Source organism: Sitophilus oryzae, unplaced genomic scaffold, assembly GCF_002938485.1.
Source record: "Sitophilus oryzae breed Bouriz unplaced genomic scaffold, Soryzae_2.0 scaffold_1586_pilon_pilon, whole genome shotgun sequence".
Lineage (NCBI taxonomy): Eukaryota > Metazoa > Arthropoda > Insecta > Coleoptera > Curculionidae > Sitophilus > Sitophilus oryzae.
The window spans coordinates 1,211,946-1,229,824 of record NW_022146265.1 but is presented as its reverse complement, the minus strand read 5'-3'; the positions used below and the strand labels follow the sequence as shown (position 1 = coordinate 1,229,824).

Here is a 17,879-nt window from a genome sequence, read left to right as displayed (position 1 = left end):
AAAATTTGTAGCCTAAATGTCAACTTTAGTGATTACCACAGCCACGGTGGCATAAAGAGAAGACATGTGGCTATCTATTTCAAAAATTAAATTGTTTGAATGTCATATAATATTGGCCGTAGCTGTCATGGAATTGAAAGATTAAAAAATTCTCATAATTTTTTTCCCAAAAACGGCTAGTGTTAGATATAGAGTGTTTGATATAAAAATTCATAAAATTTTATAGAGAATTTAATTATATAATAAAAAATGGGGGTACCCATTTAAAATAAGAAAGTTGCTGTCAAAAACTTCGGTATTGCGGCAAAAACTGCGCGCCATTTTGAAAATATTTTTAATCGATTGATCTCATTGTGAAACAATGATGTGTATGTAGTTGTATGTAGTTCTCTAGAAACTTCTAATGAACCCTCAGCCTGGGACACCCTGTATAAATGCTGACGATTTAGAGTTGCTGACTGCTTTAAAAATTATTTTGGATCTAAGTTAATTTAATACAATCATACTCCTCCATTTTTAAAATAGATAATAAATAATGCCTCTCTCACTTGGATAACTTTGAATAAATAAAATTAAAAAAATAGTATTATTTATGTATTATATAAGATAGTATATTGTTCTCTAATATGTATATAGTAATAAATGTTCAATATATTTTATTTTGCGTACGACTATTACTATTAAAAGCATAAAACTAAGATGTAAATGTTGTTTTTTTATTAAATTAATTTTTTTAAATTATAAATTTGTTCAAACATATTTTTAATGACAATTATATAAGCTGCTGTCCTAGCGTCTGTCCCTAGACGATGCGATCGGATATTTTTGAGGATTTCCTAAAAATATGCACATCAAAAATAAGGTAGAAATTAGAAATAAAGTTAAAATTATCAAATATATTCGATACCAATTAAACTTTTAGTTACGTAATCGAGGACGTGATAGCTGGGGAATTTAATTTTTTTTTGGCTAACTGGAATTTAAATTTCCTGCTGGTGATTCAGGTGGTAGCTCTGCTGTAAAAAATGTCAAGTTGCCACATTTATTTCCTGACATACTCAAGTTTTGACACTTTTTTTGTGTATTACAGTGACTAAAGAATCCAAGGACAAATAACACCTGAGAGCAAATTGTGCCGATGTCACCAAATAGTGCCGTGACACATATTTTTCTTAACCTAGCTGTTTGAAGCAATATTTATATTTTTTGATAATTGTTTTGACAACGCCTATGGTGTATCATACTAATTAATTACGAAAAAAACGCATTAAAATGTTAACAAAAGATACAAAACTAATATCGACGTATAGCACATATCAAGTACATATAGATGTTAATTGAAATTGAAGAACAATTATCGGAATGCAATAAGAAAACGCTAAAAAGTTGGAGTGGACTGTTTATTTACTTATGAAACGTAACTCCTGGCTCTTTCTTATCGCTGCTGCTTTTACACTTGAAAGCTGAACAACTAATCACCATTGTAATAAAGTTTATACAAAGTTTACTACACTACAAAGATTACTCATTGTTTGCCATCAAAAGAATGGCCTCTAAGGTCACAAATTCTGCTGCAGCCCGTATATGGGCGTTAATGTCCTTATATTCTTTATAGTCATTGGTATATTACTTTGCGTATTACAAGTTTTTGGTTTAAATGAATTGTGTTGTGATATTTTAAGCTTAAATATTTTTAATAGCAGGCCTTGCAGTGGAACATTATTCTTTTTAGAATTTTTTTTAGTGCGAAGTGTACAAAATAGCTTAAAAGTCGTAAAAAACTCATCGCAACTTTTTAGAATATTTTGAACGGGAAAGCGGTAGTAATTGTCCTTTATGTCCCTTAAGTTGCAGTCTTTGCTTAAGTGATGTTAAAGAGGTGAGTTTTGTTGATGTAAATAATAACTATTTATATATTTACAATTAATTTATTTTTGTTTCTTAAAATATTTTGATTAAAAGAAAATATATTATGTAAAAGTGGGCAACGCTGTGCCAGTCAAGCCTAATCACGTGACTAAAAGTTTATTTGATATGAACTATAGTTTTCAGATTACGAATTCTACTCATTAAGATTTGAATAGCTGTAATATTTATTAAAATATATTATGTAATATATTCTAATAAATAAGGCCATAAAAAATGTCCAACAATAGAATGATATTTTAATTCAAAAGTAAATTGTTTTTTTTTTCTGTCAGTTGTCTGACTGTATTATTTTTTTATACTTGTGCCAACAATTTTGTATAATAATCTTAACGAGTAATTCCTGTGTATTGTGTTTACCTCTCCCATTTCTGTAAATATGCATTCAATGGTACTTTTCGTCGTATGGAAATCTAACGGTGCAAAAAGAGTGTGCACGTTTTTGCTGTGTGCACCACCAGCCATTTGTTTCTGATCCTCCATCGATATTTTTTCGATTATTTTCCCGTAGGTTTCGTTACTAAATCTTATAGAAAAACATTAATTACTAAATAATGCCTATACATTTGCCGCGGCTAAATTTCTTCAAAAAAGTCTTTTGAGTATTACGCCATTGTAAGAAAATCTACAAAATACAATATGATGAAGTTCTTTTTTGTGAACCCCGCTGCTGATCCAACCAGGGGCGTAGATAGGTGTATGCTATGGGGGTGGTACTATGATTAAGTCGCAAAAAAAATCACCGTCGGAATTTTTTTGTCGAATTAAAACGACGGCGATTTTTTTGTCTTCAAAAAGACATAAAAACATAACACAAAAATTAAAATATAGATTTGTAAATAACACAAACAAAAATGAAACAACGACGTTTATTAGTTAATTTTCTATAAACTATAAATAAAAAACTCTAAACTATCAAAAAAAAACTATAAAAACTATAAACTATAAATAAAACTACAAAACAAAATCAAGTTTTCTAGTGCGCTGTTTGGAAAACCTATTAATAACAGCATCAACATTTATTTCAATATCTTTATGGATATTGATTAGAGTTAACCCCACTAATCTGTCCTGGCCAATAAGAACACTTTGTGTGCTTTTAATTAGGTCGAACATATTATAAACGATAAATCAACATAATTAAAAGCATACAAAGTGTTCTTATATGTCGGATATTAATTAAAAAAAATCCTTTCATAGTCAATGACTATTTCAATTCTCGTATCTCGTCAAGCGTCAGGGGGGGGGGGGTACTGTCCCCCAGTACCCCCCCTTATCTACGCCCTTGGATCCAACGGAGTAGGGGCGGATACAGGAATTTATTTTAGGGGGGGGGCAAATAAAAAGTAATGTTAAATATTTTTTAGGATGCCATTTTTAACCCAAAAGCCTAATTTTTAACTCAATTTATAGATTTTAGGGGGGGCATTGGCCCCATGGGCCTCCCTCTGTATCCGCCACTGCAACGGAGACCAATTTGTCGGCGTTATTTTACTAATAAAACAAAATTACAAAATTACTAGGACAAACAAATACTTAACGTTTCACGAGGTGAATCTCCTCCCGTCTTCAGAAGCAAAAAAAAAACAAAGAACAAAGAAAAAACTCTTTAAAATATCGAAACATAACTATTCAAGAACACTTTCTTTTTCAACAGATACGTCTATTAAAAACAGTTGGCGTTTTATTAAAATGACATATCAAGTTAAATTTAAAAATTCACAATTATTGATAAGGTAAAACCAAAAGCTTCAAACTTTCTGTATAAGATTATTTCTTATTTGTTTTTTATTTTTACTGATGTTATGCTTTTTAAAATCAAAGAAGCGATAGCAATACATTACTAACTTCTACAGATGACTGAGTAATACATTTATATTAGACTGTATTAAAAAAGCCTCTTTTATGTATTTTTTGTTTAGTTTGATTTTGTTTGGTGGTATCTATCGGTTCTCTCATCATAATTTTTGCGATGTTAAAATCTACTCTGTGCCCTGTGTCATATGAATTGTAAATTGACATTCGACCGCACGATCGAAAAAACCGCGTCCAATTGGCTTAGAAAACTTAGAAATTCCCCTTATAATTTTACATATAAAATGACAGCGATCTCATTTCATAGCCATCGCTGACGCCGTTTTTTTTCGATCATATGGTAGAACTACCATATGAAATAGGGTCAGGGATGGCTATGAAATGAAGATCGATCGTCATTTCCAAGCCAACTGGACGACGTTTTTTTTTCGATTATACGCTATTAATTAATTGTAATTGTTTAAGAGTCAAAGATAAAAGTCCATGTCATGTTGAAATGTGCATTGGCATGTTTCATTATAGAACTATTAACTGATTGTAATATTGTTTGAGCCAAAGATAAAAGTTTACAAATAAGAAAGGTATATTTGGTACTAATTAAACTTTTAGTTACGTAATCGAGGATGCGATTTTTAAATTCATTGTTGCCAACCATGGACATATTCGGCTGAGGGCTGACTAACTGGAATTTAAATTTCGCGCTGCGGATTCAGGCGGTAGCTCTGCTGTAAAAAATGTCAAGTTGTCACATTTATTTATTTATTTCCTGGCACAGTCATTTGTTTTGACACTTTAGTTTTGTATTTCGAGTTTTTGATTTAAATAAATAGTGTTTGTGATACTTTAAGTGCTTTAAGCTTAAAAATGTTTACTCACTGTTTACTAGTAGATTTTGCAGTCCAACATTGTTCTTTTTAGAACCTATTTTAGTGCGTGGATCGTAGATAGCTTATATAGCCGTAAAAAACTCATCGCAGCTCTTTATTAGTATATTTGGAATAGGAAAGCGGCAGTAATGGCCCTTTATGTCCCTTAAGTGCTGTTAAGAAGGTGAGTTTTGTTGATGTAAATAATAACTGTTTATATATTTATAATTAATTTATGTTTGTTTAATAAAATATTTTGATATATTGAAAATATATAAATGTGGGCAACGCTGTGCCGGTCAAGCTTAATCGCGTGATTAAAAGTTTATTTCACATGAGCTATAAAGAACTAGTCTAAACATTAATTTTAAATATATTGTTGAAATATAAAGGGTATACAAAAAAAAAACACAAGAAAAGAAAACATTTTTAAGCATATTTCCTGATTTGTATTCGGAATTTCTAGGTTTTACTCTCGTAGATTGGCGGTGGCTTGTGTTCTAATTTGTTTTAAAGTGTTCTTGAATTGTGGTATTTAGATGTTTTAAATAGTTTTTTTGTTCATTGCAGTTCTTTGTCTGTTAGGTAAATATGTTTTATTAGTAAAATACTGCTGATAAATTGAGCCCCGTTGGGTCAACGCAGCGGTGTTTGCAAAAAATAACTATTTAAACTATTTTATTTTGTAGATATTCTTACAGTGGCGTAACACCCAGCAAACTTTTCTGTAGCAATGGGAAATTTACCTAAAAAATTATTATTAATTTTGATAGACAATGGAAAATAAATAGACACGTATTTTTTCTTTTTGCGTACGTTGAATATTGACAGAAATATAACGTTTTGAAAAAAATACTCAAGCGTGGTATATGACGTCACGCCACGCTCAGTATATCTACAGGGTGGTCCGAACTGTATTCCGGAAACTTCGGCAGTATATTCTACAGATAAAAATAAGTAAAAAAGTTCGTATAAACGTATGTCCTAAAATGCTTAGTTTCGGAGATACAGGGTTTAGAAGTTTCATATTTATTTCGGTTTTGTCCAAATAATTTCTGAAGTAACATCAATATTTGGATGAAAATTGGTGTCTGAGAGTTATCTGACATGAGAAATTTGATTTTGATGTTAATATGACTCTTCGTATTTGAAGGGGGCGCCACCAACATGTGTTTTAACCTTTGAATAAGAAGACTAAGGAAGGAGCATATCAAAAATCTTAGGTACACCGCGATGGGCCTCAAATATGGCCGGCTTAAATTCCGGTTTATCAGTATCGTTCTAATTTTATTTAAAAAATGTAAAACTATGCTGTAGGGTAGACGTGGGGTAGACTCAATAATTTGTTGTTTTATTTTACGGTGTGAATAAGTGTTGGTAGTTATTAAAATTGTTATAAAAATATATAATTCTAATAAAAATAGATAAGTTATAATAAGTATTTATTAACACAAACATCCGATACGCTACTGAAGCAGGTAAGTCAAATTAACGTATCTAAATTCTTTGACATCTAATCTTTGATAAGTAATAAGTAAAAGCTAAAATGCAAGAAAAATATATAATTTAGTTAATTTAAGTGAATTTCATAAATGATCGGTTTACTACACGTATGTATATTATATAGTCACTTACTAGCGAAAAGTTGTTCTATTATTTCACTCAATTTTTGCCGAGATCTACCGCACGCTACACAACCAACTATTTTAGAGTCTTTTTCGATAAATCGCGATAGTGTCACTGTTAATTTAAGTTCTGCCACAATTTCCATCTAGATTTACTACCTTTATACAACTATCAGTAGTAGAATAAATAATAAATAACATAAAATAAGCTCCGTAAAGACTGACAAATCCACAAAATTTCAAATCAAATTCAAATGTGTCAAATGAATCGTCAAACAGAACTGTCAAGGATCCCCACCCTAGAGTGCTTTTTCCGCCCACCATGCATCCTTAGTCTTCTTATTCAAAGGTTTTAACTGTTTTGAAGAGTAATCACTTTTCGTCCGTACCTGTATAAAACTACTGAGGGAAAAATATACATTCCCGTGATTGTATACGTAAAAATGTCGCTCTCAAGATATTTAGAATGGAAATAGTCACTACATGTCATTATTGACAAAAAATAAATATGTTGACTGAAATGATAAATTTGAAAACTATTTATTTTTCTTAAATAAATCATAAATTTTTCTTCGAAGAAATAATGATAAAACAGTTTCTGTTGAACTTTTGGCACAAAAACATTTGAGATCATAAATTTCAGTCTAATAATAACTAATGATGACAGGTATTGATGAATTTTCGATTCTAAATATCTCTAGAACTATTACTCGTAGCGATTTTTACCAAGAGACCTTTTCTACGTAAAGAACGTCGTAAATGCATATTTTTTTAGTCAGTAGTTTTATACAGGTACGGACGAAAAGTTATTACTCTCCAAACCAGTTAAAAATATGTAGGTAGCGCCCTCTACAAGTCGGAATCATATTGATATCAAAATCAAATTTCTAATGACAAAAAACACCCAGACACCATTTTTCATCCAAATATTGACGTTAATTCAGAAATTATTTGGAATAAATCGAAATAAAAATGAAATTTCTACACCCTGTATCTTCGAAACTAAGCATTTTAGGACATACATCTATACGAATTTTTTTACTCATTTTTATGTGTAGAATATGCTGCTGAAGTTTCCGGAATACAGTTCGGACCACCCTGTATATACATACATATAAAAAACAAAAACTCTTGTAACTTTCGAAATAATTGAACTAGGAGAAAATTAAAAAACACGTATCCATTTTTTTCAGTTCACCACAATATCAAATAAAACTTAATTTATTTTTTTAGGAAAGTTCCCCATTACAAATTACTAATTTCCTATTCTTTACACTCACTTTAAAATTGTCTCTTCTCGTACACCCATTTGTTGCAAATTCCTCAAATACTCCAAATACGATGCTACATTGGAACCAGAACAGGCGTAGATATCGGGAATTACTAATTTTGATTTGGTAGTCAGTATTTTATGAGCTGTAGGCGTCGTAGGTCCATCTACAAACAGTCTCTTTTTAAACAATTGTCCCTAATTTTTGTAATAGCGTTATTTTTACCGGAAGCCTCTAGAATTATTTTCGCTTTGACTTCCCTAGCAACGTAACATACCAAACTTTTATGACAAGCGCTCAAGACCAAAATGTCGCAGTCTTCTTTGAAAATTGAGTCGGGATTGTCCGTTTTGGTTAGCTTGTATCTTTCTATGGAGCCTGTTTCATCTTTGTGTTTCAGTAATTCCTATAAATATTTATTTTTATATCGAATGTTCAGTAGTGTGAGCCAAAAAAACTATTCTATGGAATTTATGGGTTAGAATGAACCTAACACCGAGAAAAAATATCTCTGGAAGGCAGGATTTTTAGCTCAATTTTAAGTGGTGTCGGTGAATATTCAAAGTTTGCCATTTAAATAACACGTAAAAAAAATTCCATTAGAAGTACCATAACATTTTATTATTTTTTATTGGGATTCTTTGTAGAGCATAAAATTTACTAAAAAATCTATCTGAGAGTATTTTTTTCAATTCAATAATTCGTATAGTTGAAAGCTTTGAAAAGTGACAAAATGCGGTTTTAGTGTTTATTTAGTGATTTTTTTCAGTGTCTAAATTTAAAGAAGGCGTTCATTCTTCTCAAAGAGACCTGGTTTAAATTAAAAAGAAGTAGAAAAAAGACTCAAAGACCGAGACTTGTATATTTGTACTATGATAATTTGTATATTTCAATCATGATTTTAAAATTAATCTTTAGACTATTTAAAAAGAAGTAGAAAAAAGACTCAAAGTCTCGGTCTAACATTTATATTAAATTGAATAGTGACACGTGTTTCACTCATACGATCATCATCAGACAAAAGCAATCAAAGTCAATGACACTTAGAGTGTTGTTTTAATATGTAAAATGTGAACGTGTTTGTGGATTGAGTTTGATTGTTTTTGTCTGATGATGCTCGTATGAGCGAAACACGTGTCACTGTGTAATTTAATATAAATGTTGAGACCGAGACTGAGTCTTTTTTCTACTTCTTTTTAAATAGTCTGAAGATTAATTTTAAAAATCATAGTTGAAATATACAGGGGTTCTATTCTAGAAGCTACAGATGCCCGGCGCACTGTTACGGGACCCCTGTATAATGACAATCATTAAATATTCTTAATATCGCACGATCGAAAAAAAAATGGGGTCAAAGACGGCGCGGCGGGGGAATGACAATCGATGGTAATCTTGGCGATTTCAAGCCCTAGACGTCAAACTTGGTCCGTACTCTTTTGTCTAAGGTACTCTTTTTTATTTTCTAATAGTGTTTATTGGCCGGTTGGCCCTAATAAGCTTGTAATTTATTTTTATATTGAGTAACAATGGTTTTTAAATGGTGTAGCACAAATCCAAAAAAGTTTTATTCTTTTTTAATCTTTCTATAATAATTGAGGAGCGGACTTTCTAAATGCATTTTTTTCGAATTTTGGTCATTAGCGTAACTAGCAATTTATCCTGGGGTGGGCCTATGGGGGGGGGGGCTGGATTGAGCCCAGGGGGGCCTAGGGCTTTTGTTTTTTTAAAAATGAAAAATCATTTAAAAAACACATTTTTTGAATAAAACGTTTACATGAATTTCTCTATCATTAAATTTCATAGACTTGGTTATCAAACCGTGTTCCCGTAGATTACTTAAATACCTACAAATTTTCTAAAAAATAAAAATTAACACATTTTTTGAACAAAAAAAAATAATATTAACTAAACAAAACTAGAAAACGTCATTTTTACTGCATCACAAGCAAATTAAAATTAATACGTAGCCAAGAGTCATAATTCAGGATTTCTCTGAGGGGTGCCCAGCAGTACCCCCGGGGACCCCTGTGGTTACGCCAATGTTTTTGGTAAACAAACAAAGAAACACTGCCACGCTTTTTGCAAGAAACTTACCGAAAAACTAGTATCTTTGAAAAATGGATAAAAAATCATAAAAATAGTACACCTACATGTGAAAAATCTAGTTTTGATGATATCTGAAAATATAAAAAAAAATGTTGACTGTCCTTAAAGCGGCCCATACATTATTAAACAAATTGCGCAACGCAAGCTGTTGCGCAACGAGTTGCCAATGTATGGTAACGTTTGATGCGTTGCGCAATTGTTTGATAAGTTTCAAGAATGTTTGAATTCTTTTGAGCAACAGGCGTTTGCGGAGCGCGTTGCGTAGTGTATGTGTGTGTTGCTCTTCGTTGTGCACTATTTTAGTTCTTTCATCCAAATTCTTTATTTTCTTTTTCGTTTTTTGGTATCATTGAAATCATCTAGGGTATATACGATAATAAATGACGCAATGGCAATTGAGGACATGATTGTTTCTCAAACAATGCACAAGTTTTAATAAAAAGTTTGATCAAAATTTTACTAAGTGCATGGGTGATACAGTTGTGCAACGGAACGTTGCGCATCGCTTCTTTGCGCAACTTGTTTGATAATGTATGGACCGCTGAATCAGTTGTGCAACGCAACGTTGCGCAATTTGTTTGATAATATATGGGCCGCTTTAGGCGTGAAATTTCTCTTTATTTTTCTGCTACCACGGTCCGCGGTCTGTAGCCCCAACTACATAGTCGACAGTGTCCACAGTCGTAGTTCTATTCATTATTTTAAGTAGTATTAATAAAAAAATATAGAAGTTGTAGTACAAAAAAAAATTCATCTAGCATGACAAACAAACAGCAGTATGTCCACAGTACACAAGGACTAGTGATGGGGTACTCGAGTATAAGAATCGAATACTTACTCGATTCTTCAAAGTACTCGTTGAACTCGAGTACTCGCGATCCGGTACTCGAATACCAACGAGTATTATTATTATTATTAAAATTTAAAGTAAATATGACACGCGTTACTACTTTCGTGTCCGAGTCTGAAATTTTCGGTCACCGGTGAATTCGAAACTGGATTTTTGCGATTACGAGTTCACGCCTTTAGCTTTTCAAATGTCAACCTCAATGATTTGACCAAATATATTATGAGGATTTGACATAACTTTAGTGGTTATGTCCTAATTCTTCCCTATTTTATGTATTTTTTTATTAGTTGCAATCACGGGTGGCAATTGAACAATATGGATTTTTTATATGGCTTAGTGACGTCACAGATGATATGCGCAAACTGAATGAAATTGGAGCCGCTATCGATCATACCTTGTTTTCTTTGTATCATGATTAATACCGATCAGTATATCTCTTTTCTATGAATAACGATCAGGCAAGCACTGCAATCTGGCTTGACGTTAGTTTTGAATTCGAGTATTCGGTACTCGGAAAAGTATTCGATCCTTGATAGTTCTCGAATACACAGTACTCGATTCTCAAAAAAGACGATTCTGCCCAACACTAACAAGGACATATTTCTGTTTGTTTTGCTACCGCTAATGGACATACAGCACATATAAAGTCTAAGGTATTTTCGCCATTCAATTCGAATGGTATAAAATGAAGTGAAACAACACGTCGTTTCTGGCATCATATTGTAACTCTGTGTATGTAGTTTGCGATGCCACCTTGGTTGAAAATCTTAAAAATGGATAAAATGCATTTAGTAAGTGTGCTCCTGAATTATTGTCAATTTTTGATAACTTTTGTCAGTTTTTAGGAAACGACGCGTAGATACCAATCTCGCGAAATTATTAGTGATGGGAAAACTCGAGCGAAAATTCGCTCGAGTAGTGGATTATTGAAATAATCGACATCGCTCGATTATGAACGAGCGATGCAAGTGACGAGTACCAAGCGACGAACGCAAGCGATCCCAGAATGAAATAAATGGAAATCCGATTTTAATGTGACATACTCGATAAAAAGCCGAGCGAATTTTCTACATACATTGCAGGTAGCAAATTTATACGACGCCGTATATACCGGGTGCGTCTCAAAAGTGGCTCACCCTTATTACTTTTTTATTTTTTTAGATAAAAAAATGAGATTTGGTATGTTAATGTATGATATAAATTAGGATTGATTGACGTATTCAATTGTTTTCTGTCACTTCCTGTTTCACCGGAAATGACTACAATTTTTGGTTTTTAAATGGCACCCTCGGTATTTTTTTTACTTTATTCGATAGAAAATGACATTCTAAATAGAATGACGTATCATATGTCAACTTTTGACATATTCGCTTAAAAACAAATTGTATTTTAAATTTCAATCTAGAGTGCCATGGCTGTGTTAAAAACACTATTTTTTTAAGGAGCCTTGGAAAAATAGATTTGATCGTTTAATGTTTTTAGTGCCTTACCCTGGCCGGTTAAAAGATGCACAAATCGTATTTTTGATCATATCTCAATTTTTTTCAAATGGAACGACGGTGGCTCATTAGCATTTTTCGAAAAATAATTTTTTTACGAATAATTTGATACCACACACTTGGTACTTCGAGTCAAATTGTCGTTATGAACCGCATATTACAATTTCAAATAAACCATATGCGAAAATGTCAAAAGTTGACATGTGATATGTCATTCTATTCAGAGTGTCATTTTCTACCGAATAAAGTAAAACAATACCGAGGGTGCGATTTAAAAATCAAAAGTTGCAGTCATTTCCGGTGAAACCGGAAGTGACCGAAAACAATTGAATATGTCAATCAATCCTAATTTATGTCATATACTAACATACCAAATCTCGTTGTTTTATCTGAAAAAAATAAAAAAAAGTTATAGGGGTGAGCCACTTTTGAGACGCACCCGGTATATTTATCCATTGCGTATCTGAGGGATAAAATTTTACGACCTACATCGACAATGCTTCGACATAAACTAAATCAGGCGATCAAGCGAATCGCTCGCCGCTTACTACTTACTACTTGCCGTTCATTACCGAAATCATATATGTGCCCTGCGCACGCAGCTTACTGCTTGGCGCTTGGCGTTAACGAGTACTTACAACAGGCGACGGACGAAAAACCGTATTTTTTAAATACGAGCGATATTTCGCTCGAGTGATCACTCGGTTATTGCAATCGCTTGATACTCGAGTACTCGATTATTGAAATGAATCGGTTTTTTTCATCACTAGAAATTATCATCGATTGTCATTCTTCAGCTGTCTTTGACGCGTTTTTTTTTTTCGATTAAACGGTATAATCCCTGCTGGTACTAGTATTATCCTAATTCAAATATTCAAACTAACTTGTAAGTCTATTCCTTTAGAGTCATACAAATACGCGTCTTGTTCCTTAACTCCAACACAAATAGCCCCGTGTTCCACTAGCATCAACGCCAAAGGTCTTCCAACTTTCCCTAAACCCTACAGAGAAATCTCGATTTTCAAGAAAACCAAACTTAATATATCATCACCTGTATAATGAATTTTTTGTTTTTCATACCGACGTTGGATTTCATGTAATCCATCGTTGGGACGTCTTCTAAAAATACGTCCAAAGCTTTCAGCGCGCCAAGTGCTGCTGTTTTTTCGTAGTCTTCTAATCCGCCGTATGCTAACGGTTTTCCGACAGCTGCTACATTCATATTTTGCCCTAGAATAACATAGATTTCATATACAACATACCATGTGAATGTGATAAATTCTATATTGGTGAAACATCTAGACCCTTAAAAGTTCGAATTAAAGAGCATAAAGATTATTTAAGGGCGACTTTCACAAATCTAGATACTTTTATATTTAGATATTTTAAATAGTTTTTTTCTTTCTTCTTTGTATTTTTTTTACTTCCGACGACGGCAAGAGATTCCTTCTTTCCGAAACGTTAAGCATTTTTTTTGTCCTTTAGGCAAATTTGTTCATTAGTATACCACTGCTGACAATTAGTCTTCGTTGGATTAACGCAGCAGTCAGTGTTTACAAAAAATAACTATTTTATTTTGTAGATTTTCTTATAGTGGCTTGGTTTAGATGAATCCGCCACATAGGTATAGAAATTTTTATAGATTTGATAGTTCCACAAGTAGTTTAGTAAAGTTTGGACAAGAATTTAAACGGGGCTTTAGCATCAATTGACATGTACCATCAATGGTACTAGATAAACGTTTTAGAAAAGAGGAAAAACACCAAGTACTAATTGGCATATTAAAGAGATCGAAATATAGTTGAAATGAGTAGATTTATAAGGTAGAAAAATCACTCTAAACTTTTCGCAGAAAAACATTGAGTCTTTGTTAGATCTGAAAATGTGTAGTCCAGTCTTTTGCCTACAATAATTTAAAAAACTTACCCGAACATTTCGCAAAACTCTCACTTATCCACTGCATTTCTATCTGACCGGTATTGATATCTGGATGTATTACATCTAAATGTCCACCTAAATATATTTTTCTATTGACATCTATATTTTTATTTAACACCAAACGCTTACAGTATCCTTTGTTGAATAGTTCGGTTATGTAGAGGTCCACTATAGTCCTTAATTCATTCTTCGAATACTTTCTAGGGTCTATTTTTATTCCCCCGTGAGCTCCAGACATTCCTATGCCCATACAGCAGTTCTTCATGGTCGATAGCAGCGACAAGGCTTTCATGTGGTCTCTAGTAATGTTTTCATCGATTCTCAATCCTGAAAAGTTTCTAATATGGTAGATTCCTAATTGGTGTTTTCAATAAACGTATAATTTTGAGATCTTATTTCATTTTTTTAATACATAAGGTTTGACTACACGCAAAAGACTTGGTGCACTCTCCGCCGGTGCTGCCACCATCGGAGAATATCTTAAACAACTAGAATAAAAGTGTTAGGAAGTATAATTTGTGAAAATTCTAAAAAAAATAAAGTAAATATTTTAATATCTTCTGGTCTAACTTGTATTATAATTTATTATTCAGTCCATAGAGTTAAGAAATAAATTAATATAAAAAAAATTGTTTTAGGAGAGTTGAATATCCGGGAAAGTTGAGTTATTGAATGTTATTGCTCCCAACAACGACGTAATTACGCCCTCCTTTACGTGTTAACATTTTTTCGACAATTTTATTAACATTTCAAATTGTCACAACACAAAGCGACGCACGGTGGAGTTTTAGCATGAAAAAGATGATCGAAATTCGAAAAAGCAAATGTGTTTAAGATTTTCCAAAAAAAGATAAATGATAAGTTAAATCATGTCTGCCATGAATGGCGTTGCTATGGGTGTGTTTAGTTGCATTCATTTGTTTCAACGAAACGTCAAAGTTGTTACTTCTCACAGATAAGAAATGGCTCAATTTTATGTTTAAAATTATAAACTGTTGTTGTTCTTGTGCTCTTTTTACGTTTATATTATTGTTTTGATTGAAAATGGCTCAGCAAGCTGCAGGTATGTATTCTACATAAACGTATTATTTATTTTGATATTCTCTATACTAACGATTTTTTTTGCAACTAAAAGTTAGGCGTTCAGAAAATTTGATTAAATTTATGACATTTTTATTATACTTAGAGATTTAGTTGCGCATTTCGAAGAATTCAGCATATTGTCTATATACGTTTTACTTAGTAAACATTGGGCTTTCATACAGTAAAATAAAATACTACGACTTTTTGCGACTTTGCTGATAAAATGAGAAAAACATTCTTGGTTTCCTCTAATTTGCCAATTGTGTGCCAGTGATATACTAATGAAGGTGTAAACCGCGATGGCATTGTTGTGTACAAAGCGATCGCATTAGTGCCATTAGCAGTATAGCACAATTAGGTATTAGTAGCGACTTATTAGTGGTATGGGCATTGCTCGCGGATCAGTCGTAGCATTAGTAGTATTAGTTGCGATATTACTACTGGTATTAGTGGCATTGACCGTGGAAACACTGGAACAGTGATTTTTCTTTCTTTTTTTTTAGAATCGATTCTTTTTTTTTAGAATCGACGAATTATCCTTTATTTTGTTCATATTATTTCCTCTTTAACTGAAAATAGCAATAATTTATATAAGGTCTACATAAAAAAAATTTGATCAACTGTGTCAAATACCCCACTGTGCGACGCCAAGTTCGGGTTCTTTTTCACTAAATTTTTACTACCCGAAACAGCGTTACATCACACAAACCTCGTAGCTGAGTGTTTTATAGTTTCAATAACTCCACTATTAAAAACTAAGATTTAAATATTATGACAAAGCCACGATTTCAATATTATTTCTACCGATCGAGCGCTGTAGTCGGAATTTTTAAAATCAACTGAAAAGCACCAAGCCTAAACTTGCATTTACCTCCTAAACAAGGGCTTCTAGCGATATTTTCGCCGTGATGTGCTCGAAAACCTCGGATTAGTTCTAAAGTTCCATCATCTTTTCTTATAGGGAACCTAACATCTATGATAGAATTACATTGGTCCAAGACTTCTATGACGTTTTCAAGTTTTTCGTGTACCCTCCGATCACCCACTGCTTCGTCTTTGAACCTCGACCTAAAATTAACGCAACATGTATCCCAATCCCTTCAAACAGGCCGTTATTTAGATTTTAGTCACGTTTTTATCACCTAAATACTATATAAATCTTATAGTTCAGTCATTGGGGATTTTTGCTTGGAAAAAAGTCCGGAAGTTTTGCAACTTTGCAGGTTTATAGGTTTTGGGGTCCCTAACTAAAATCCATAAAATGCACATTTCCAGACTTGCCGCCGGCACCGCCATCTTTGCAAGATGCCCAAAATCGGTATTTTGTGAATATCTCGAAAACTATGCGTTTTTCGCAAAAATTTGAGGAGAGCAAAATTAAAGAGAATAAAATTTCCTATAAAAAAGGTTTCATGAAAATTTTCGCTTAAGTCAACCGTTTAGGCACAAAATCCCTGGAAATTTTACAATTCTGCGTAAAATATGATATATTGTGTATAGTCGATTTTCCGAAATCAAATGTCGATTAGGGCTCACTAAAACTAGTTTTAGTTTAGTTTCTTCAATTTTGTCATAAAACAGTGGCGTATCATTAATTCGCTCATTAATTTATGAATAATTAATTTTAATTATTGAAAATGTGTACTTGTTTCCACACCACCCAAGAGGTAAAGTATATGGCGCGTTTATTTTAACGTGGTCTCCCCGGAGGCCTACTCCACTAGATAAATTAAAAACTTTAACTTATCTGCACAAGCCCGACGGATCTGGCCCATTGATGTCAAAGTCGATCGTGTCTGCTGTGCTGGGCTCATCAGGGTGGTCTCTCAATACGTCCAACTCTTCATCTTCAGCCGCCAGAGGGATATCTACAGGCAAGTCCAACTCCTCTTCATCGGATTCGTCGAGTGACACTTCAGTGACGTTGTCACAGGATTTTCCATTACAGTATGCACAAATCATTGAACATTTTAATCCTGCTTTTCTGCATCCGCAGGCTTTACCATAGTTGTTGGTTTTGCATTTACAGGATAAAAATGCCAACAGGGATTTTGGAGCTGGATCTTTCAACGTTATTGTGACTGGAGTAATGCCTGTTTTTGTTTTCTTCCAACCCCATTCTTCGGCATCTTTGGTACAACCAGACCAATGCTGAACCTGGTGGTAAGTTCCAATGAATGCTGTCCAGCACGACAATTAATTATTCATAAATTAATGAGCGAATTAATGATACGCCACTGTTTCATGACAAAATGGAAGAAACTAAACTAAAACTAGTTTTAGTGAACCCTAATCGACATTTGATTTCGGAAAATCGACTATATATCATATTTTACGCAAAATTATAAAATGTTATCTCTTTAATTTTGCTCCCCTCAAATTTTCGCGAAAAACGCATAGTTTTCGAGATATTCACAAAATACCGATTTTGGACGCCATCTTGGCAAGATTGCGGCGCCGGCGGCAAGTCTGGAAATGTGCATTTTATGGATTTTAGTTAGGGACCCCAAAATCTATAAACCTGCAAAGTTTCAAAACTTCCGGACTTTTTTCCAAGCGGGCCCCTTTTTTGATCCCCAATGACTGAACTATTAAAAATGAATGAATTCAGTAACCTGTAATCGTTTTTTAATGCTGGAAATGCTACTTCATAAGCCCTATGAAGAAACCAGCTGGTACTGTCAAAGAACGCAGCATTCGCTAGATAGAAGGCGTTCTGGTATCTCTCCGGAATTTCGTAGCTTAGCCTGGCATACTTATTAGAAATCTGAGATATGGATCTGATTTGCGATGTGTTCGATTTTCTTACTAACAGCATTGTAAAATTTTGTTTCAAACAGTTTTTTTCTTAAATTTGATAACGTCAACTTTGATTTTTCTGTCGAAAGTCGTAAAGAAAG

The 17,879-nt window shown here is 33.1% G+C and overlaps 1 protein-coding gene across 1 annotated transcript; it reads right to left on the bottom strand.

Moving 5' to 3' along the window:
- Positions 1-700: 700 nt before the first annotated feature.
- On the bottom strand, positions 701-17,879 carry LOC115879770 (glutamate dehydrogenase, mitochondrial-like). Its single transcript, XM_030896757.1, has 10 exons — positions 17,595-17,879; positions 15,851-16,047; positions 14,026-14,223; positions 13,885-13,971; positions 13,010-13,188; positions 12,843-12,959; positions 7,729-7,909; positions 7,513-7,669; positions 2,287-2,452; positions 701-836 (listed from the first exon to the last, which is right to left on the bottom strand). Exons 1-10 carry the CDS (start codon positions 17,795-17,797, stop codon positions 720-722), a joined length of 1,602 nt encoding a protein of 533 aa, XP_030752617.1. The 5' UTR covers positions 17,798-17,879; the 3' UTR covers positions 701-719.